Source organism: Gossypium hirsutum, chromosome A10, assembly GCF_007990345.1.
Source record: "Gossypium hirsutum isolate 1008001.06 chromosome A10, Gossypium_hirsutum_v2.1, whole genome shotgun sequence".
In the NCBI taxonomy this organism is placed as follows: Eukaryota; Viridiplantae; Streptophyta; class Magnoliopsida; order Malvales; family Malvaceae; genus Gossypium; species Gossypium hirsutum.
The window spans coordinates 113,891,289-113,915,803 of record NC_053433.1 but is presented as its reverse complement, the minus strand read 5'-3'; the positions used below and the strand labels follow the sequence as shown (position 1 = coordinate 113,915,803).

Below are 24,515 nucleotides of genomic sequence, written 5' to 3'. Positions count from 1 at the left end.
CCAATAAATCAAAGCTAATATCAGTTTAAATTCTTGTCTATTTTTTATTCAATCTATATACCACTTTCATTTACATTTTTTAATTTTTTTTTATCGGATGGTCATTATTACACCATGTACCCATTTTTCTAAATGGAGTAAACAATAATCAAATAATCATCCAACTGAAGAATATTATCATAGATTAACAATAATGTTTCCAAAAATGCCATGGAGAGTAAGATTGTATTTTTATATATTAAATTAAAATTAAATTAGTCTTTTTATTAAAAAAATTATCTATTTTTACTTTTAAAAATTTATTATTGCACATTAGAATAAAGTAGACATAGTACACCACTTGTAATTGACTTGTAATTATTTGATTATTTAATTAATCACAATGAAAATAAAATCATCAATTTACTTTTTGATGTAAAGATCATGAATTAATTTATTCATTTCTTTTAATCAAAATAAAATGTAATTAACTCCTACACGTTTTCGGATTAAATCAATTCCCTAAATTACTCCACACTGACAATTTTAAATACAAATTTTGTTTTAAAAAAAATAAAACTAACAATAATAAACATCCAAAGAGATTTAGAATGCAAATCTGAAGAAAGAACATCAGTACAATGAATTCATTCATAGAAATGAATACAAAGTACCAAACAGCTAAGGAGACAATGGAGATTGAAATAAAAACAAAAAAACCCCCACTAATCCCCCTCCAACTAAAAAAAATTGGGAATTTTTAGTTTTAACTTTTGGTTGGTCACAAAAAAAAAACTCTAAAAATATTGTTAATTGAAATGGAAATAGCCATTGCTGGTGAAGACGAAGAAGAAGAAGAACGAAGACGAAAAGTTACCTTTGATTGTGATTTTTCAAAACCCTGTTTTCTTTGTTCTTATCAACAATGATAGTGATAAATGACCCATCTTCTTCATCTTTAAGATGCTTCAATGTAGGAGAAAGATGACCATCATCACCCCCATTGTTATGAACTTGTCCCATGAATGTCATCTTCCTACGAAGTTTCTCTTCAGCTTCTTGTAAGAACTTGAACTTTGGGGGAGGTGATGATGATGGTGGCTTCATTAAAGTATTTAAATCTGCAAATGAAGTTGATTCAAACAAAGGGTTGTTGAATCCATGGTGACTATAACATGAAGCTTCTAATGGTGTAAGTGGAGGTGTTAAAAATGGTGGTGAAGCAAGTGGGGTTAAATATGGTGTTTCAACATTCAACAACACATCACTTAAACTCCTCCCTTTCTTGGATTTACCTTCTTCTGATTCTAAATCTTCTTTTGTTTCTTCAATGATTGTGAATAATAACCTTCTTGGACCTATCACATCATCATCACCATCCTCATCATCATCATCATCAACACCATCATCAAAGGGCTTGAAGAACAAATCTTGGTCTTGTTGTTGATCTTGGAATCTAATTTCTTGAGGATTCAAAGCTGTCTTCTTCCAACAAAACATATAAAAGAGCTCACTTGCTGGATTGTTGTAATCATTTTCAATATCCCTTGTGCTTGTTAATCTCTTCTTCCACCATAACAAGTAATATAACTCAATAATCAAAGCTAAAAAAAGGCAACAAAATACTATGCTTAAACCAAGCCCTACACTGCTCAAAGATTTCATTTTTCACATCACAAAATCAAACCAAAAAAAAACACCTATTCATTAATCCAACAAATGAAGAAAAGAAAAAAAAACCCAGAATGCAATAAGAAGTTAAAGATATGAACTTTGACCAGAAAGATGAAACATCACTACCCACAAAGTGAGTTAAATGATATCAAAGCTTTCAATTTTCTAACTTTTCTTTTTTTGGCATCAAAAGCATTAGAATAGAAACATAGCCTTCAGCTTTTTTACCTGCAAAAATAATAGTGTTTGCTCTAAATTCTAAAACCCTTTTGTTAAAATAAAATAATTAATTAATTTAATCTAAAAGGTTATCTCTTTTCACTGAAAATCACACTATTTTAATCATTAAGATGATTATGAAAAAAAGCTTTTTTTTTAAAAGAAAAAACAGTATTTTTATTTTTAAAAAATAAAGTAGAAAATAAAAACAAAAAATAAAAACCACATGAACCTCTGAATCACGTACGTACTTTTGTAGATAACTACAATATTTTTTTTTGGTGAAATAACTACAATATTTTTTAAGAAACAAGTTATCCAAAATATATATTATAATTTTAATGGGTTTTTATTTGAATATTCTGATTTTTTTATCAAAATAAGTGTTATTATTTTATTTTTGGAATATATTTTTAATGTTATCTTTACATTTATGGGTGTCGAAACTTTAATTAGGTGTGTTATGCCACCAATTTTTTCTCCTCTCATTGGGATCTATGTAAATTTTTTTGAAAATTTTAAACTAGAATAATATTTGAATAGGATATCGAGGTATTTTTAAATTTTTAAAGTGTAAATCGCAATCGTTGAATCATTATTTGAATAGGGAAATAAAAATTCGTCATCCATAAATATCAAGATTATGTTATTAACGAAAGCCTAACCCTAAATCTAATAAATAGGCATTCTCATTTACTCATTTCTCATTTACGTTGAATAGTATCCTACATATTGCTTTGAATGTGGTAATAATGGAGGATTTTTTAGTGACTTAATATTTAGTGGTGTCGAGTTCTCCCTATCAAATGACTTGATTGGATCAATAAACAAATAAGTACTTAGCTAAAATTCATTACCTAGAACCTAACATCCATGGGTATTGAAGTTCTACATACTGTACTACAATACTTTTCTCCTAACATATACTTTTCTCTAAGGGTCGGATAGTCCACCCAGCTCAATAAGTCCAACCCAACTAGGGTTGAGCTTGAACAAGGATTTTTTTCACCTCGGGACAACTCGGTTTGGCCCGAATTCAATTTAAATAATAATTTAAAAAAAATTAAATTTAATTATAAAAGTATATAAAATATCAATTAAAAATATAATTCTTAATAATCTATTATTTTTTGAATAGTGAAATGAGTTTTTTTGGTAAGTTGGGTTGGTCCAAAATCGAGTCTAAACTTAATTTTTTTTTAAAAATTCGAGTCTCGACGTGGCCTGGTCCATAAACACATCTAATAACGAAGTAGCCCTCAAAATTATTACTATATTCAAGTAAAGGAAAACATATTAATGTTGAAAATGATTTTTATTCTATAAAGCCATATTATGACGACTCATTAACTTTATAATATAAATTACTTTTATTTTTACATATTATTATTTACTTTCTTTTATGGAACATATTATTAATTTATATTAGATAGGGATTTAGTATATAATTTTCTAATGCATACATTAAAAACATTTTAAAATTTTCTTGTCTAAAATATTAATAAAAATTACTAAAAATTAAATAAAAGAAATTTTTTTAACAAAATTATAAAAAAATATTAATTGACCTAATCAAATTTAGATTACCCAATCATAAAGATGAATAAATTTAATAAATTTATCGATTAAGTTTTAACTCAAATAGCATCAACATTATTATCAGTGCAAGAAGAAGTAATTCGAGTGCGCTAAAGCACATTATCCTCTTATTTCAGAGTTGAAAAATTCGACCCATTTAATAAATTATTGGAAAATTCGATATTATTTGACAAAACTGAAAAATAAAAAAATAAAATGGGCCACAGGGAAAAGATAAAAGAAGAGAGATGAGCAAAATTGATTTGTAATTATATGGTTGAGAGGTCGCTGGCTTCGAGGGATCCTCACATGGCTTCACAATAAAAAGGACAGTAACCTTTCATTGGCCTTTCATTTCTTCCTTTTTACTTTTCTACCCCTTTCTCAACTTATTCTTTAGGATTCCATTTATTTATTTTACAAGGGTTATTTCGTAAAAACGAAGTGGATTCAATTTATTATAGGTTAATAAATTCCCTAGTTACCTGGAATTCAATTTAATTATTTCCTCAATTTTATTATATATTAAATTATGAAAAAAATAAAATTATGTAATAATTATATTTATAAAAACTTTGATATACTATTATGTACCTGTATTTTTTTCATATAAAAATTAAAAATTTTTAAAATAATATAATTTATTTTGAAAAATAATGTTATTTTAGTTTCAATGTTCGATAATTATATTAAATCTGAATTAAATTTGATATCAAACGGATTAAACCCAAAATAAAGACCAATGTTTTTTTCCCCGCGATTTATATCCAAAATCTTATTTAAAAGATATCAAGTTTTTTTTCATAATGTAAATTAAACTATTAAATGATGTGATAAATGATGAGATATATATTATTATAATTAAATTAAAATTTTATATAATGTAATTAAATTAAGGTAGCATAATTATAGGCTAATAATTAAATAAATATTTTGGAATTCAATGTTTCGATACCTTTCATTTATATAATAATGATATGATATATGTATGATTGTTGCATGTAATTATATTATTTTGTGGTTTGTGTTGAGGTTTTAGTTTTAAATTTTAATTATAATTTAATACATGATATTTAAATTTATTTATTATTTTAAATATTATTATTAATAATAAGAAAACCGTACTTAGAAATTATTTTAAGGAAGGAGACCCACTTTAGGTATAACTAAGAAAGGAAGTATTTTGAAACTTAAAGAACTATCCCAGAATTCAAAGTTTTCAAATATATACACCCGTACCTTCTTATTATAATTGATGAAATTATAAATTAATATATGAAAAAATTACATTTTTGCCTCAATTTTTTTAATTTTTTGTAATTTTTCAATTCAATTTCACCCTTAAACACCCTAATATAATTATTAGATATTAAAAGGCCAAAGAATATATATATAATGTTAAAATTCAAACTCTAAACTTACAAAAAAAAATACATAAATTCAATAATCAAAATTGAAGAAAAAAAAAAAGCATGGAACAAGTATGTGTGTGTAGCCTATATTTTAAGAGCACAAGTTTCAAAAGAAGCCAAGTGAAAAATCAGATTTTGATCTCACTTTCCCCATACACAAACAATTAAATTTTAATTTTCTTTTTTTTAAAAAAAAAGGGGGTAGAAAGTTGATATGGGAATTTCTGTCTTCCTTCATGGTTTTTCGCAAATTTCACATGGGATGATTCTGAAATCCAAGAAAAAATAAAATATAAAAAAAAATTGTTTAACTCCCATTTAATATTTATATGTATTGATAAATAAAAATGATTTAATTATTGATTTTATTGTTTTCTTTTGTATTTGAATATTTGATGCTTTATATTATTAAGTCTTAGTTCGATTAGCATTAACATTATTATTAGTATAGAAAGACGTGGATTCGAGTATATTAAAACATATTATGAGTAATTCTCGACATTATATCAAAAAAAAGTAAATATAGTCAAAACATTATTTATATAAAGTAATAAAAAAAGATTTAAAAAAAGAAATTAATCTTTTTAGGTAAGATTTTTCCCCTAATTAAGGACAAAGATTAGTTAAAAGGTAGCATCATATTCATTCCACCAAAGAATTTAAGTGAAACAGCTCTTGTCAAAATGATTCCTTCTTATTAAATTTTATGAATCAAACATGTTTTATTTCTAGGCTTTCATTATTTAGGAAATTTATTTATTTATTTAATTTTTCTAGATTTAACTATATAGGGAAAAGGTTAATAAAAAATATGAATTTATTTGAAATTTGTTGAATTTTTAAAAATATTTTTATTATTTTTAATTTTTTATGAAGTATATGAGGACTATCACGTAACTTGTCATGTTAGTGTTGGTAAAATATTATTGGGCTAGTCAACTTTTCCGATTAAAAAAAGTGATTTGACTATTTTTAAAAGTTGAGGGCTGAAATGATAAAAGAAAATTAGGGTCAAAAATAAAAAAAAAGTAAATATTAGAGATTAAATCTATCATACCACATATATATATAAAGAAGAATTTACTTATATTAGTGTAAAACGAGTTAGAATCCAGTTCATAACTTTTTCGTCTATTAATATCCAAAACATTTATTATCATTTAAATGTCTATGATACAGCCATTAAATGTGAAAGCCAACTTTTAAATGGCAATTAAACATAATTACATAATAATGGATAAAAAATTAATGAAAGCCAAAACCGTGTAGAACTAAGTTAGGTTTACACACTTATATAATCTTGATTTTTTTTATCTAAATAATATAAAAATAATAAAAATGGTATGAAAAATAGATTAATTACGAAAATAGGTATTTGTTATAATGTTCTGACGGTGTTGTCTAAATATTGGCGGCACTAAATTGAAAATTGATTATCTAAAATATTTAGGGATTTGATTAGTAAATTTTTCATTTTGATTGGTAGCTTAAAGAAATGGTGCCGCCACCAAATTTTAAATAGGGTAAATTGCTTCATAAACTCCTTTGTTTATTATTTTCTTTTATTTCCTTTTAACAATAAAAATAGAGAGATCTCTTATTAATTAGTTCATAAAATTTTTTCTACCAGTAAGTATTTTTATAAAAAAAAACTATTCCAACAAAATAATTATTAGTTAAATTTATAGTTTCCAAATATAATGTGAGCGAAAGAAAGCTACTATGAATAACGACTATGTTAGACATAATTTGTACAAAAAAATATTTTTCGAAAAATAAATAAAATTTATTTCCCTTCTCCCTCGCTTCCTCGCTTCCTCTTTATTTGTTTCCCTTCTCCCTAAGTATTAGTTTCTTATTGCAATGATAATTTAGTGGTGCGATGGTTCCAAGGGTGGACCTAGTGATAGGAGTACTAGTTTACCATTGAAATGACGTTTCCGTCTTCGTCTCATTGAGAGGTTCATCGACTTGTTCCAAGGCTTTCTTTTATCTTCTCTCAATTCCTTTTTCAGAGTTATTAGTCCTTCTTTTCACTCTTTTTTAGAGTAAGTACGTAACATCCCCTCTAAATTTTAAAGACACCTCACATGTACTCTCTCAATTGGTGGCTGGAGAGAAGCAATTTTGTGATCGTCCCAGAGTGAAATGGTGAGGGTATTTGTTAGCGTGATGTGGTGACACAAGTCTTTAATTCTAGACCCAAAGTTTTGGATCTTTCTTTAGTGGGGTTTTAATCGAGTTGTTACTTGACGTTTTGATCGAATCTCGTAAATTTTTTTTATATGAATCAAGAATTTGTGAAATTTGATTGATTTTTTAACACTAATTTCAACCAGTAAAAGATAATAAGATGTTTTCATAACTATATATTTCTTAGAAATCCTTTTACCTCCTTTTTTACCAATTTACCCCTCTTCCTCTATTTTCTTCCCATCTTATGCTTAATTTGATGTTTAATTTTGTAAAGACTCGTCCCTTTACACAATTCCCTTGGTAAAATTCTGATTTAGTCACTCTGTTATAATCAAATTAGGGATTTAATCCCTATAATTTGGCATAATTTTTTGCATAAAAAATTGTATAATTTAGTTATTCTACTTTTAAATATCTTTAGTTAGTCAAAATAATTAATAATATTAACTATTTTAATTAAGAATATTAACATGAAATTTTATTAACTATTCTAGTTAAAAATGCTAAAGTGAATTTTTATTTATTTATTAAAAACACCTATCTAATAAAAGAAATCATGTTAGCATAATAAGTTAGAAGGAATGTTATTTAAAAAAATTCAGTTCAATATTTTAACCTGAATACAACAGTGAAGTCACAAAATTTATATTGGGGAGGTTAGATTTAAATTTTAAAATTTTAGAGGTCTAAAATGTAACTTTTTGTTGTATTAGCTTACAACTTTATAATTTCCGAGAAAAAGAAAACTAAAAAATTTTTGAAATGATCAAATTATATTAGGAGAACAAAATTCTAAACTTGAACATAATAAAAAAAAAATCAAAATCATAATTTGGGTAAAACTGTAACATAATGAAATATCAGACATTATTTGCACTTTGAGTGTTGCAATGGTTAGATAAACACAATCAACTTTTTAAGTGATCACAATATCCGGGATTGTACAATATTAAGCAACATACCTGTCTATATCCAAACGCACAAAACCCGAATCCGACTGAAGGTGAGATATTTGCGGCAACGGCGTGGCATCGGTACGGCACATAGGACAACTTGAATGCGAACAAAGCCACATATCTATACACGGTGCATGGTAAGAATGCAAACATTCCGGTAACGTCCTCAACTCTTCGCCTTCTTCAAATTGTGACAAACACACTGAGCACATCCCATCGTCGTCGACCAAACCTGTTCCCTTTTGGTACTTATGGGCAGGGATGAGTTCGGCCGTTGAATTCTCAAAGCTCACAATATCCAACATTTCATGTCCGTACACACTTTGTTGTTGTTGATGATGGTGAAGACGATGATGATGATCGAGTTGTGGTTGTTGCGATGTTTGGCCTCGATTATTACGGAATTGGTGGCACCATCCCGTGGCGATGCAATGGTAGATTGTTATGACTAAGGCCGCCGATCCAAAACCGACTAGAATGATGGATAATCTGGTGTTTTGGAGATTGAAAGCATCGTCGTCTCCCATGGAAGAAGTGGAAAAATGTTGTAGAGATCGTCTCCCATGGAAGAAGTGGAAAAATGTTGTAGAGATTTGAATAGAAAGAATTTATTTGAGGTAGGCATTGCTTTGGTCGATGATTGTAAAGATTAACATTGTACTACGAAGTATATTATAAAGATTAGTGAAAGGTACATTATTAATCAATTTTGACTTTATATGAAAACTTATTTGAGGCCCATGCAGCCACATGCTAAACCCCAAGCCCAATAATTTAGAGACTAAGAATTTAGAAGAAAAATGTCAAATTTGATTTTGGTCCCTCTACTATGCTCGAATTTATGATTGTCTATAGATTTTAATTTAACATAAATTTAGTCACTTTCATATTTTCATCAGTTGTAGAGATGTTAATGGGCCAGGATACCTATCCAAGCTCAAAGGCTTACCCAAAATTTAGGAAGGCTTGAAAAAGAATATTAGGTTCGAAAAACGAGCTTGAACAAAAAAATTAGGTCCATTTAAAATATTAGTCAAGCTTAGGCTCGAACATTTAAAGTTTGAGTCCAATCTGAACCAGCTCCTTTTCTATTTTTATGTATTATATAATTTTTAACACAAAAAACTAAATCTATAGTAATATATAATACTATAATGTAAATATTAAAAAAATGATAGGATGTTTATATATAAAATTTTAATAAATGAAAAATATTAAATTATTAAAAATAATATAAATATTTTTAAAATTTTCAAAAATAATATGGACGGGCCTAAAATTAACTTAGGTTAATCATTTACAAATATTTGTAAGCTTAGATAAAATTTTAAGTCTATATTTCGAGCCAGGCAGAATTTGAGTTAATATAAAAAAAATTAATATTATATTTAAGCCTAGTTCAAATCTGCCCATGAACATTTCTAATCAATTAATTAAAAACACTATTATTTTTAGTTTTAATATTATTTTATTCGATAACGTATGAACTTTATATTATTTTATTGACATGATGTTTGAAAGAGAAAAATTCAAACTATACTAAATTATAAATAATAAGATTAAATTTTAAATTTAAAAATAAATTATATAGTAAACAATTGATTAACAAATTTGACATTATCTCTTCACCTTCAATCTCGACAATTGATTAAAAAATAGGTTATTATGATTTTGTACAACTTATTATGGTGAAATCAGTAGACACTGCCTTAAAAAGCAATGCTAGAGCATCATGATTTGAGTTCAAACCGGGTAAAATTTGAGAAAAGGAAAATAAAGCATACCATTTTATTGTGAAGAAATTTAATATGACTAACAACTTAATACTGCAATTTTTCCAAGCAAGACACAAAAATTGGAAATTGCATTCATCAGAAAGAAAATTAAGAAAAGCATAAAACCCGAATCAAGAAAATTTCTGAAAAAGAAAAAACTAAATTAACCAAAAAGCTTAATCAACTTCTTCAATTTTGGGACCAGCACCACCGCCGCCACGAGACGGTGGAACATCATCAGCCATGCCACCAGCACCACCCATATCAGGTCCAGCTCCGCCTTGATACATCTTAGCAATAATGGGATTACAAAGACTCTCAAGTTCGTTCATTTTATCTTCAAATTCATCAGCTTCAGCCAATTGATTAGCATCAAGCCAATTAATAGCAGCATCAATGGCGCCCTCAATTTTCTTTTTATCATCAGGTGAAAGCTTTGAACCAATCTTTTCATCTTTAATTGTGTTCCTCATGTTATAAGCATAATTCTCTAATGCATTTTTCGCCTCAACTTTCTTCTTATGTTCTTCGTCTTCGGATTTATATTTTTCGGCCTCTTGCACCATTTTTTCGATCTCTTCCTTGGACAATCGACCTTTATCGTTCGTGATCGTGATCTTGTTCTTTTGTCCGGTCGTTTTGTCTTCGGCCGAGACGTTTAAGATGCCATTCGCGTCGATATCGAAACACACGGTGATTTGCGGGACTCCCCTCGGTGCTGGTGGAATACCCGAAAGTTCGAATTTGCCTAACAAGTTGTTATCTCGAGTCCTTGCTCGTTCACCTTCGTAAACTTGAATCAACACGCCCGGTTGATTATCCGAATACGTCGAAAAAACTTGTTCTTTCTTCGTCGGGATCGTCGTGTTTCGTGGGATCAAAACGGTCATAACCCCGCCCGCGGTTTCCAAACCGAGCGACAACGGTGTGACATCGAGGAGTAATAAGTCTTGAACCTTTTCGTTCCCTTCGCCGCTTAAAATAGCTGCTTGAACCGCTGCGCCATATGCGACGGCCTCATCGGGGTTAATACTTTTACAAAGCTCTTTCCCATTGAAGAAATCTTGTAACAAGGATTGTACTTTGGGGATCCTAGTTGAACCACCAACAAGAACAACATCATGGACAGTACTTTTATCCATTTTAGCATCTCTCAAACATTTCTCAACAGGTTCCATACATTTTCTGAATAAATCCATGTTGAGTTCTTCGAATCGAGCTCGAGTAATCGTAGAATAAAAATCGATACCTTCGAACAAGGAATCGATTTCAATGGTGGTTTGAGCTGTAGACGAAAGTGTCCTTTTAGCTCTTTCACAAGCAGTTCTCAATCTTCTCAAAGCTCTAGGGTTTCCACCAATGTCCTTCTTGTTCTTCCTTTTAAATTCTTGAACGAAATGATTCACCATTCGATTATCAAAATCCTCGCCGCCTAAATGAGTATCGCCGGCGGTGGCTTTGACTTCGAAAATCCCTTCTTCGATCGTAAGCAACGAAACATCGAAGGTACCGCCACCTAAATCGAAGATCAGTACGTTTTTTTCGCCGACGTTGGTTGCTTTCTTGTCGAGGCCGTAAGCAATGGCGGCGGCGGTTGGTTCGTTGATGATACGCATGACATTGAGACCGGCGATTACACCGGCATCCTTGGTGGCTTGCCTTTGGGAATCGTTGAAATAAGCAGGGACGGTGACGACTGCGTTCTTGATTGTGGACCCGAGGTAAGCCTCGGCGATTTCACGCATTTTGGTTAACACCATGGAAGAGATTTCCTCGGCGGAGAATTGCTTGTCTTCGCCTTTGTAACTAACGATGATCATCGGTTTATCCCCGGAGCCGGCAATCACCTTGTATGGCCAAAGCTTTATATCGCTTTGAACCGATGAATCAGTGAATCTTCGCCCAATTAGCCTCTTAGCATCTGTTTAATCATCAGTAACAACTGTCAGACGTTTCAGTCAAGAAATTTATATCATTGTATAAAATGGTCAAATCCCATAAATGGTCCCTTCTCTATACGATTTTAACATATTTACTCTTCAATCCTTCCATAAATCAGTCCTAAAAGCAACTTTTTTCCAATAATTTTGTCAAATAATTTAATCTAATTTTTTAAACCAATTCAGTTATAAAATTATTAAAATATTTTTTATAAACAAATTAAATTATATGTTTACGAGGATATTTTTATCTTTTTAAATAATAATCATAATAAAATTTAAAATTTTGATCATAAGATTTGAAACTGGAACCCTATGCCTAATCAATACTTACCTTTATCATTATAAACAACACATCAATCGATTTAAAAATATCAAATTAAAACAGATTAATAAAATTTGTAAAAAAATGTAAAGTATAAGGATCTTTTATTAAATTGAACCAATTAAAATTTATTGATTTTAGAATCAGAAACTAGGCAATTACCAAAGACGGTGTTGATAGGGTTCATGGCGACTTGATTTTTAGCAGCGTCGCCGATTAAACGCTCGGAATCGGTGAAAGCGACGTAAGACGGCGTCGTTCTGTTACCTTGGTCATTGGCGATGATTTCGACTCGGTCATGTTGCCATACTCCGACACAGGAGTAGGTCGTGCCTAGATCAATTCCGATAGCGGGTCCTTCTCCTTTTGCAGTCATTGATATTGATTACTTTGAACAATCAAAAAAATCGGACGGTCGAGGAATTAACGATTTTTTTTTTATTTTTTGAATGGAGGGAGAGAGTATTTATAAACATGATTGTCTGATTTGGTCTAAGAGTTCTAGAAAGTTCGAATCACCAAATTTATAGCAGTTAGATTTCACTCTACCGTTTCAAACCTGATATCTCTCGTTTCAGTTTAGTTCTAGAAATTTCCTTTTATGTTTCATTTTTTTTTATGTAAATTGCATAATTAATCATCTTTTCATTTCAATAACTGAAAATAAAACATTTTCAAATATGATACCGCCATTAGATAGTTTTTCTAGTAACTCATCGTTAAATAGTTTTATTGTTTTGATTGCTCGACAATTATTTTAATCATTCAACTTTAGTAAATTTTCATTTTAGTTATTCAATTTACTTTTTAAAATTCTTTTATTTTTTTCTTTTTAATAAATAATTTTAATTTTTCAATAAAAGGAAAACATGAGTTTTGACCGGGAATTATTGAATTTTTATAAGAAAAATTAGAGTTTTTACAAGGAAATATCACTTAATCTTTTTAATTTCATTTTTTTTATCTTTCTTTAGAATTAATTTGAAGTTTTTTTAGCAAAAAAGGAAAAAAAACCATAGATTTTGACTATAAAAACCATTTTTCTCAAAAAAAAATCTTTTTAGAATTAATTTTAAATTTTTCCATAAAAAGGGGAAAACATGGGTTTTTTTTAGAATTATCTGAGTTTTTATAGGAAAAACACTTATGTTTTCACAAAGAGAAACTTGAGTTTTTACAGGATTTTTATAAGGAATTGAGTTATATATAGTTTCATCTCGAGAACTGAGAGAAACTTAATTCCCGTATAAAAACCCAAGTTTTCCCTTTTTTAGAAAAATTAAAATTATGAAAATTTACTAAAGTTAGGTGATTAAGATGAGTGTATAGTAATATTGCCATTAGCCAAATTAACAGTAAGTGGCTAAAATGAAAAACTATCTAACAACAGTGTTAGATTTGTAATTTTTTTATTTTTAGTGACCAAATTGAAAATTTATGAAAATTGAATGGCTAATTATGTAATTTACCCTATTTTTTTATTAATTATTTTATTTTTATGACTTCTTTTTTATTTTATCAAATAGGTTTGTCGAAACCATTTTAACGTTTGAAAAAAACAGGATCGACTATGGAAACGAAAATGAAAGAACGGGAGTCGCCACTAATCCTTTTTGAGGAGGTGTGATAAGGTCACCTCAAATTAATCATTTTAATAAAAGTTAAGATTTACTAAAACGATAATTTTTTGTCTACGAAAATCAGAAAATGAGTTCGGGAGTCGGTTACGTGCGAGGAAGGATTAGCACCTTCGATACGCCAAAAAATTGATACTTAATTGATTAACTAGTGTCTTAGTGTCGAAGATTTGAAACTTGAAAGAATTTAAAACACAATCCCTCTTTGAATTAATGTTAATTTAAAAATGATCGAATAAGTTAAAACGGATATTAAGGACTCCCTCATCTCGAAGTAATAAAATGTCACACCCAGTAAGTTAGGACACGACATTTCGAACTTTGAGAATGAGCTTGCCTTTATTTGAAATTCATGTATTTTAACATTTTTTTAAAAGGTATTCGATTATTTAGTGTAAACGAGAAAAATCGAAACCCAGTAAGTTAGAGCACGATGTCTCAAATTTTCAAATGCCGAATATTGCCTTTGTTAGCAAAAATCTTATCCTGAGGTAACAAAATGTCATACCCGATAAGTTAGGGCACAACACCTCGTATCTCCGAGAATAAGTACTTTTCAAAACTCGTATTGCGATTTAAAAGAGTATTCCGTTATTTAGGTTAAATGAGAAAAGTCGAAATCCAATAAGTTAGAGCACGATTATCTCGAATTACCAAATACGGAATATTTACTTTTATGAAAGAATTATTTTAGGTCAGGTAAAAGTTAGTATAACATAAGTCGTAATAAAATGGGATAATAAAGAATGCATAACAAATAAAAATTGATAGCCATAACAAAATAAGCATAAACACGAATGTGAATGATAACGATAAAAACAAAGATAAAATAAATGCATCAAATGAATAATAAGAAAAGGGAATAATAAATAAACTAAAAAATATTCGAAATTAAAAGGAACTAGTGACAAGTAAACAATAATTATGTAAAACTAAAAAAATGATAATATAGCAATGATAATAATAATATTAATAGTAATAATACAAGTAATAAGCATTTTAAAGTTTGGAATGATGTATGAAAATGTATATATGTATGTGTATATATAAATAAATAAATAATATATAATGTGAGTGAGGAATAAAAATAAAAATAAAATAAATGTATTTAAAGAGTAATGGGTAAAATATAATAATAATAATATAATAGTAGTAATAATAGTAATAATAAGGTAACAAATAATAATGACAATAGTAATCATAATGATAATATTAGTCATAATATAAGTAAATACAGAGAGAATATGTATAATAACATAATAATAACTATATAAAATTAATTAATCTAATAACATGATGATAATACTAGTTGTAAAGGCCCAATTTTGGCCCAACTTAAACCAACCCTAACCAAACCCAATTTAGCCCAACAGACTAAAACCCTAAGCCCAACCCAAACCTAAACAATTTTCAGCAAAAAAAGAGAGGAGAAGAACCCTAGCCGCCGCCCCACCTTGGCCCGCCACTACCAGTTGTCTGCCACCAACACACCCACTTGCCTCCACCACTCTATGCCTGCAAAAGAAGACAAAAAAGGACAGCAAAGAAAAACACCAAAAAATGAAATTCTTTGTATTTTTTTTTCTTTCTTTGGATTTTGGGCTATATAAAAGCCCTATGGTCATTGTAAACAGGGGGGGTTTCTTTTCTGTTTTCGTTTGAACATTCGTTCAAATGTTCAAAAGAAATCAATAACCAAGATAGAATGAAACACATGTACAACCCGTGATTTTAACACTGAAATCAGAAGTTCAAAATTGTCAAAAAAAAATCAAAAACTACAAGTATAAGGTAATCTTTTTCTTTATTTTTTTAGTCTCGTTCTCTAAACCTATTTTCCATACATAAATATCAATATAAATAAAAAAATACAAGAAATAAAAAAAATATTTTACCTTTTCCGGCCACCGCGTGCGGTGGCCGGTGCCGGCGCCGGCGAGCCTTCGGTGGCCGTCCGGTGACCGGCCCCCCTGGCCGGATTTCCCTTTCCCCCTCCCTTCTCTCTCCCTTCTCTCTTCCCTCTCTCTTCTTTTTTTTCTTTCCCTCTCCCCAAATGATTTTTTTGGGTTATTTTAGGCCTTATATAGCCCTCCAAAACGACGTCGTTTTGGGGGCTACACTTAAGCCTCAAAACGACGTCGTTTTGACCATGCCCGACCCATCCGACCCGACCCGCAAGAGGATCCGCGTGTTTTCATTTGAATGAGATATTTATGCGCGCAGTCCTTCCGCTTTTTCAGGGTTTTGCAATTAAGTCATTTTTCTTGTTTCCAATTTGGCCCCATAATTTCTCGCGCTTTTCGATTTAGTCCCCGCTAATGTGCTGCGTTTTAATGGAATGGAATAATTGTTGTTTCGATCCCCCTATGTTTTGTGCGCGCTCAAATAAGCCCATTTCTCTTCATTTCCTTTCACATTTGCCCCACAACTTTGTTTTTAATTCAATTTTAGTCCTTTTTTTGTTTATTTTTATATCTTTATTAAATATCCTTGTTATTTTTATATTATTAGTATTATTAGTATTAGTATTATTATTATGTATTAGTATATATTTTTATTATGTACGTGTATACATATATATATTTTCATATTTAATATTTTTATTTCATTTTTATTCTAATATTTTATTAATCTTATGTTTGTTTCTTTTATATTCCAATGTTATCATTATTATTATTATTATTATTTTTATTAGTTTATGCTTTGTTATATATTTATATATTTATAATACGTATATATACTTGACATATTTGTATATACCTCGGTAATATTATTACTAGTTTTTAATATACGCATATATTACCTAAATATTTTAGTATTATGTATATTCTTCATGTATTATATATGTGTTCTTAATACTATACTTTATTTGTGTCATGTTTTTTTTATGTCGTATTATTATATTTTAATATTATATTATATAATTATATATACATATATCTTTTATATATATTATCATTGTATATATTTTAATATTATTAGTTATATTTTACACTATTATATATTTTTCTAATATTATATTGTATATACTGTTGTTTATATATATGTGTATGTATTTATGTAGTGTAGAAAATAGTTTTATTATCATTCTTATCATTTCTAAGGTATGCATATACTATATATGTTCTATGTATGTTATATGGATTTTTAATATCGCTAAATATATATGTCATCATCTTATATATTATTTATATTAAAATATTTTAATATTCATAATTTCAAATTGTTGATACATTTTTATAATATATTTACGTACATACTTTTCATTTATTATAAATATACTTTTTTATATTTTTATATCTCATATTTTTGTGTATACATAGGTATAAGCATAAATACATACATCTTAATTCATATATATGTATATATACGTACTTATACATACTTAAATATATTTTTCATATTTTATAATTCTTATATACTTACATATATTTATGCTTATTTTACATCATATACATACTTATATATATTCTTTATATTCTTAAAAATGCTTTTTGTATACTTCACATATTTTATAATTCACATACATATATTTTATATTATCACAATTTTTGAATATATATAAACACATATTTACATTTTTATTTTTATAATACTTACCGATTTTTTATATATGTATATATTTATTTATGTTTTCATATTCTATAATTTATATGCGTTTCTTATTTTATGGCTTAAAATTATACATGTATATACATTTTTACATAATTGTATTTATTGTCATCATTGTTATTTGGTGTTTGTGTATTTATCCACGTACACTTGTGCTTTTTCTAAAATGTTAGTTCTATTTATTTATTTTTATGCTTTGTTTATGTAATCGCCTCGTCATTTCATTTTGCCTATTGTATTGTTGTTACTCACTTTACTTTGCTTACCTTGTCGTATTCGTTATTGTTTTGTCAAGCATTAACACCAAGCATCAAAAGGAAAATTTTTCTAAATAAGGCAATATTTCGCGTTTGGAAAATCGAGAAAACGTGCCCTAACGTGCTGGGTTTCGATTTCTCGTTCGACTAAATAGCCAAATATCCTCTTAAAGCTTCAAAGTGTGGTTTCATTAAACTATAAGGTGATCTTGGTTTCGATGGTTTAGAGTATCGTGTCCTAACGTGCTGGATGTGATATTCCTTCGGAACAAGAGAATCTTATATTTCAACTCACGTTATCAGAGTTTCTTTTAAGGATTGTATTTTTAAAACTCTTCAAATTTTCAATTTTCGACACTAAGACACTGATTAATCAACTAGGTACCAATTTTGGGCGTATCGAGGGTGCTAATCCTTCCTCGTGCGTAACCGATTCCCAAACCCGTTTTTCTTTTTTTTGAATTTCATAGACCAAAGTCTTTGTTTTAATAAAAATTAAGTCATTTATTAAAAACAACCACTTTTCGAGGTGACCCGATCACACCTTATCAAAAAAAGATTGGTGGCGACTTCCGTTTTCATTCTATTTTCAAAATCCAAGTCGACCCCGTTTTCATCCAAAAAAATGGTGTCAACACTAGTAATAATAATAAAGTGGAAAACAATAATAATAACACATTAGTAAGAAGAAAAACAATATATTTATAATAACGATAAATAATAATAATAATAATGATAAGTTAAACTAATTAGTAATGAAGTAATAAGTAAATAAATAGAAAAAAGAAGGTATATAATATAATATCTATATCAAATTAATTAGTTTAATAATAAGATGGTAATAATAGGAATAATACTAAAATAAAGGTAATAACAATATGTTAAGTCATAATAATAATTGTAATAATATTTAAAACATATGTATATAAAAAAGAAACAGTAGTAAAAGGATATGTATATATCTAATAATAATAATGGATATAGTAATAAAGATGGCATTAGAATAAAATAAATATAAGTATAAATATAATAATAATAATAATGATAAATATAGTAATAATAATAATAAAAAAATAGAGCAACCAATAATAATAATACATTAATAAAAATAACAAGAACATGTTAATAATAACAAATTAACGAATTAATAATAAAATTAATAAATAAATACACAAAAAAATATAATCATAATAGTAATATTAGCAAACTAGTAATAATAATAACAATAATAATAATAAGCTTAATAAAAATGATATAATAATTACATTAATATTAAATAATTAATTTAATGCTGAAGGCGTGAAAATGAACAAAAAGGACTAAAATCGAAACAAAACATAGTTCTGGGGCCAAATTAAAAATAAAAATAAGGGGAGGGACCCATTTGAAGTGCGCGAATGACATGGGGGACTAAAAGGGAAATTTTCCTTCCCCCCAAACGTTGCGCTTTAATCGGGACCAAAATGTAAATGAAACAAAATTAAAGGGGCGAATTTAAAAGCATAACAAACTTAGTTGTAAAATGATAAAAAAAAGCGAAGGGATCGTGCACGTAAATTTCCCATTTCCCAAAAACACGTGGATCCTAGCTTAACTGGGTCGGGTTGGGTCGGACGCATTAAAACGGCGTCGTTTTGGCACTAAGGTTTAAGTCCAAAACTACGTCGTTTTGGCTTCTATATAAATACTAATTTTCTGAAAAAAAAACAGCATTCTTCTTCCATTTTTTACAAAAACTCAGCCCCTTAAAAAAACCTCTCCACCTAACAATTTCCGATGGGGTTCCGGCGCATTCCTCCTCCGCGCATCGCCACCGCCGGCCACCGTGGAAATTTCAATAAGGTTTTTTTTTATATTTTTAAAATAATATGTATTTATATATATATATGTGTGTGTTTATATGTAGACAAAGGAAAGAAAAGAGAAAAAAAAAGAAAAGATTCAAAACTAAAGAAATTTAAATCACCTTTTTATTTCCGATTTTGATTTTCTCTTTTAGGGTATGTTTTTGTGCTTCTGATTTTAGTAGAGTTTGAACCACACTTTTTTGAATTTAAAACAAAAAAAAAACCCTTGTACAATGCATTTAGAAGGCTTTATATAGCCGAAAAAAAATATTACATTTGATTTTGATTTTGATTTTTCTTTCTTATTTCTACTTATTTGGATTGCTGTCTTTTCTCCATTAATGTGTGCAGATGAAGCAGGTGGCTCAGCACAGTGGCGGTGGCAGAGGGTTAGGTGCGGCGCCGTATGCTAGGGGACTAGGGTTTGAAAAATCTGTGTTGTTTGTTTGTTTTTTTTTTTTGATTTGGGTCTTAGGTTTAGTTTAGGTTGGGTTTGGGTTGGTGTTTGTTTTTTAGGGATATTGGGTTGGGTTTGTCTGTAATTGGGCTGGGCAAAAATGAGTTTTTACAAGGTTAATTTCATCATATGTCTCCAAATTATGGTTCAAATTTTATATTAGTCTTAAAAGTCTTTAAAACGTTTTAATTGGATCTTTAAATATCAATATCATGTTAATCAAGTTATTTTGTTAACTTAATCCTTAACTTGGATGTTTAAATTTTGTTCAGGTATGATGAGAAGTGTATTTAAAGCACAGGGATCAAATTTAAATATTAATGTATGTATAACATGGATAGCTTGGATCTCCGCTTTTAAAAGATAATATTCTAAATTTTAATAATTGTATTTTTAGGATTAATATATGGTTTACCCTCTAAACTTGTCTAAAAATACTTATTTGGTACCATTTTTTATCTAGTTGGCATTTAAACTTGTATTTTGTCTCGCACTTTGATACCATCGCACTAAACAGTTAGTTTGTATTGATGTGGTAATAATAGCTAGTCACATGATGACACATGATGGCCTCTTATTAAAAATTAGAAAAATATTTACAAATATATAAATGAATAATGGGTAAACTATGCCCAAGGTCAATAAACTATTCGTAAGTTTATATTTTGATCACTCAACTTCAAAAAGTTACAAAATAGTCACTGAACTATTCGAAAAGTTTTACTAAAGTCATTGGGTTGTTAATTTTTTTTTAAAGTTCAACTAGTAAGCTCAAGCCAACGATTAGATAATTAGTATGGTGGATTAGTACTCATCGACTGAAGGTGCTCATGGGTTAGGCTAAGCCTATACGAGGTATCTAGACTAAAATATCAAACTTAGGCCTGGCCCGACCCGAAAAAATGGGCTTATTTTTTTGCGCAAGTCTCGCCCAATTTAAGAAAGGTAAACTCAGGCTTAACTTGTCCCACCCATATTTGATTTTTTAGACTAGTTTTATTTAATAATATTTTAATATATATATACATATATATATATAATACACTAAATACACTAAAAACGATAAAATAAAAATTTTCTAACACATTAAAAATATTTATATTAAAAAAACTACCATAGATATAATAAAATGTTTTATTATATTAAAAACACTAATAAATATAATAAATATTTTATTGTATTAAGTATAATTTTTAAAATTTATATTTTGAGTTGGGTTATCAGTTGGGTAAGTCTTTTTTTAGATTTTGGATAATGGGTTTAATTATTATTTAGTTAATGATTTAATATAAATATATATATAACTATTGTAGAAGCCCAAATTATCCGGGCCCTTAAACAATCCATCAGCCAACCTTTACCCAAACCCCAATTACATCAAAACCCAACTAAACCTACCCAACAGCCCACTAACCCAAAACTAACCTTAGCCCAATACCTAGCCCAATACCCTAACAAAAAAACCCTAGCCTCTCTTTACCTAACCCTAGCCCCTAAAGCGGCGACGCAACCACCCTCCTCACTTGCCTCTGCCAAGGCCACCAACCGCCACCAGCACCGGTCACCTGCCCTCTGCCATCGCTCCACTTGCATTTGCAAAAGGAAGGAAAATACAGTAAATATAAAAAATGAAACAAGTTGTAATGGCTATAAAAGCCGAATGGAAACCATTGTAAAGGGGTTGGTTTTTTTCGAATATTGAAAAAAAAACAAATCAATACAAAAACAACAAATATTAAGAAGCAATCAAATAATAGAAAGGTGATTTTCCTTGTTCCTTTTCCTCTTTATTTCTATTATCCTTAGATAAATAAATAAAAGATATCAAATGTTACCTTGCTTGGGCGATTGGAGAGTAGAACCGAGAAGTTTCTCTTGATTTTCGTCGGCTTTGTTGAGGTTTTTGGGCACTTCAACTACGGATCTAGGGTAAGGCGAACAAAAGGGTTAAAAAGAGGTCGATTTTGCGCTTCCGGCCGCCGCATACGGCGGTCGTCGATGACGGACGGACGGTGGTCCGATCGCCGGAAATCGTCCATGCCCAGAGCATCAAAACCCTTTCCCTTTTTTTTAAAAAAACTATAGCTGAAATGAATTTTTGTAAAAAACTTGACTTTTATACCATTTACAAAACGGCGTCGTTTTAGCTTAGTGCCTGCTGATATAAAACAGTGTCGTTTTGGAGTAAAGCGGGTCGACCCGACCCATCCCAATGAGGATCCGCGTGTTTCTACTGTCTGGGATAATTGCTCGCGTGGTCCCTTCCCATTTCTGCTGTGTTTGAATCCAATTTTCGTCCATTTCTTAAATCTGCCTTTTGACTTTAATTTTGCTTCAATTCGGACCTCAGGCTATTTGAGGGTCAGACATCAGAACGATGTCGCTTTGGGTGTTGGAACATTGCCCCACATGGTCCCTGTGTCTTCTCGCGTGTTGCAATTTCGGCCCATCTCGATTTGTCCCAAAAGTTCCATCTTCAATTCAATTTCGTCCCTCTCTTCTTTTATTTTTTTATATTTTAATATTATTCATGCCATTATATTTTATTACTGTTATATTTTTATTTATTAACATCTCATTTTTATTTAATACTTACATATATATGTTATAAAGTATTAGTAATAGCTTAATATTATTGTTTTATTAATGCCTTTGTATGTCACACATGTATTTCTTCAATATATGTACATTATTTTCCATATTACGCATATATTAATATTACATTACACATATTTGTTTTTTTTACATACATATATATTTGTTTATGTATATACTTTGTAATATTATTATTATGTATATATTTTAATATCCTTAGTTATACATTTTTGTACTATTTCATATGTATATTTTTTATATTATCCTTATTATTATTATTATTATTATTATATATTTTATTATATACGTATAGACATGCTTTTTACTATTTTACATTATTATATTTATTATTTATTTTTAACATATTATTATTTTATTTTCTTTATATCATTATTATACTTAGTTTTTGTTTACATATTATATTTTCTTCCTTTTCTACTTTTATATTTACTATTTTCATTATATTGATTCATTACTTATTATTATTATTTATGTATATATTTTTAAATCCCATATTACGTATAGACATTTCTAGTATGTATTTCTTTAAATAATATTATTACATATATGTTTTAGTACATATATATGTATACTTATGTGTATATTCTTTTAACATGTGCTATATATATATATTTTATATTATGTGTATGTATTTCTAATACCATATTATGTTTTCATATATATTATGTATATACTTTAGTATCATAGTTATATATTTTTATACTATCTTATGTGTACATTTTGAATGCTATGCTATGTATATATTTTAAACACTATATTTTTATATATTATATGCACATTTCAATACTATTATTATGTACATATCTTTAATATATATACGTATCTGTATATATAGTATTATTAGTATTTTTAATATTACATTTTCCGTCACCTTACATACTATTATATATTATATGTATATATATACAATCCATTGTTTTATTTCGTGTTTAATGTTATTATTGTCATGCATAATATCAAATGCATCGTGAATACTTTATAATTATTATTTTATCATCTACTTCATATATTCGTGAATCGCATTTTATTACAATATTGTTATAAGTTTCTATTGTTTTTTTTAAATATTCTTATTCATGTTTTAAATCAATTTCAATAAGCAAGGTAACATACCGGCTTAATATTAAGTCATCGATTTCATCGCTATGTTGGGTGAACATCAATCGACTCGTGTTAAAACGGTATGTCCTTCTCAAAAACCAAAAGAATTAAAATCTCTCGTGTTTTAATCGGATCACGATTAAATGCTACATTGAACTCGTATTTTTGAAAATCAAGACGACACATGTTTAACAAGTTATCAATTTTGGACGTCGCGAGGGTGCTAATACCTTCCTCGCTCGTAATCGACTCCCGAACCCTACTTTACTCTGGCTTTTTACGTAGACCTAAACTCGGCCTTCTTTCTGTTTAAAAAATAAATTTATTAGGTGTCCGATCACACCTATAAAAAAGATTGATGGCGACTCCCCCTTTTAAAATCGCAAGTCGGTTTTTAAATTTTCAATAAATCGCCTCAATTAACGACCGAAAGCAAAATTTTACGTCGCTACAATTATTATTTAACATGTATAGTTAATATAATATTTTTTATAACATAATATATTTAAGTTAGGTTGGGCCGAATTCAAGCAAAAAATCTAAACCCATGGCCTGATTCATATAAAAAAACAGATCTTAAATTTTACCTAAATTTATATTTCGTATTTTTCCTAAATCCTCTTATTTTTCAAGCAGATTTTTAGACCTAATCACGTGGTCTGTCGTGAGTATGTCTAGTTTAAACACACGAAATAAACGTAAAACCATGGGAAAAAAAATGGGAAGATAGGTAAAAAGATGGTTTTAATCTTAACCTTACATTAAGTCTTCGGACTAGAAAAAGGGTAATATATTATATTCATCTTTATATTTATCTTTTATTTTTCGATAATTATTTTAACTTTAGATTTTAATTTTTTTATATATCATTAAATTGTGTTTAAAAAATTTCAAAAAAATAAGATATGTGTTAAAATCTTATTCAGAAAATAAA

At 28.6% G+C, this 24,515-nt stretch overlaps 3 protein-coding genes and 2 long non-coding RNA genes across 5 annotated transcripts; 1 reads left to right on the top strand and 4 right to left on the bottom strand.

Annotated features, from left to right (window-relative positions):
* Positions 1-568: 568 nt before the first annotated feature.
* Positions 569-1,908, bottom strand: LOC107897829 (uncharacterized). The gene has a single exon (XM_016823411.2). It carries the CDS (start codon positions 1,642-1,644, stop codon positions 853-855), a length of 792 nt encoding a protein of 263 aa, XP_016678900.1. The 5' UTR covers positions 1,645-1,908; the 3' UTR covers positions 569-852.
* A 6,079-nt stretch (positions 1,909-7,987) lies between these two features.
* Positions 7,988-8,604, bottom strand: LOC107896186 (RING-H2 finger protein ATL52). The gene has a single exon (XM_016821296.2). The coding sequence runs from the start codon at positions 8,539-8,541 to the stop codon at positions 8,008-8,010; it is 534 nt and encodes a 177-aa protein (XP_016676785.1). The 5' UTR covers positions 8,542-8,604; the 3' UTR covers positions 7,988-8,007.
* A 1,179-nt stretch (positions 8,605-9,783) lies between these two features.
* LOC107897828 (heat shock cognate 70 kDa protein 2) lies at positions 9,784-12,512 on the bottom strand. Its single transcript, XM_016823410.2, has 2 exons — positions 12,217-12,512; positions 9,784-11,710 (listed from the first exon to the last, which is right to left on the bottom strand). Exons 1-2 carry the CDS (start codon positions 12,428-12,430, stop codon positions 9,966-9,968), a joined length of 1,959 nt encoding a protein of 652 aa, XP_016678899.1. The 5' UTR covers positions 12,431-12,512; the 3' UTR covers positions 9,784-9,965.
* A 6,722-nt stretch (positions 12,513-19,234) lies between these two features.
* Positions 19,235-20,087, top strand: LOC107896185 (uncharacterized). The gene is made up of 2 exons (XR_001683636.2): positions 19,235-19,402; positions 19,759-20,087. It is a non-coding gene; the product is annotated as an uncharacterized lncRNA (long non-coding RNA).
* A 1,059-nt stretch (positions 20,088-21,146) lies between these two features.
* On the bottom strand, positions 21,147-21,956 carry LOC107896184 (uncharacterized). The gene is made up of 2 exons (XR_001683635.2): positions 21,700-21,956; positions 21,147-21,450 (listed from the first exon to the last, which is right to left on the bottom strand). It is a non-coding gene; the product is annotated as an uncharacterized lncRNA (long non-coding RNA).
* Between the last annotated feature and the right edge of the window lie 2,559 nt (positions 21,957-24,515).

Coding starts and splice junctions, on each gene's coding strand:
- LOC107897829 (XM_016823411.2), bottom strand. CDS start 1,644: ATGAAATCTTTGAGCAGTGTAGGGCTTGGTTTAAGCATAGTATTTTGT.
- LOC107896186 (XM_016821296.2), bottom strand. CDS start 8,541: ATGGGAGACGACGATGCTTTCAATCTCCAAAACACCAGATTATCCATC.
- LOC107897828 (XM_016823410.2), bottom strand. CDS start 12,430: ATGACTGCAAAAGGAGAAGGACCCGCTATCGGAATTGATCTAGGCACG. Junction 11,711..12,216: donor CCCTATCAACACCGTCTTTG/GTAATTGCCTAG, acceptor ATGATTAAACAG/ATGCTAAGAGGCTAATTGGG.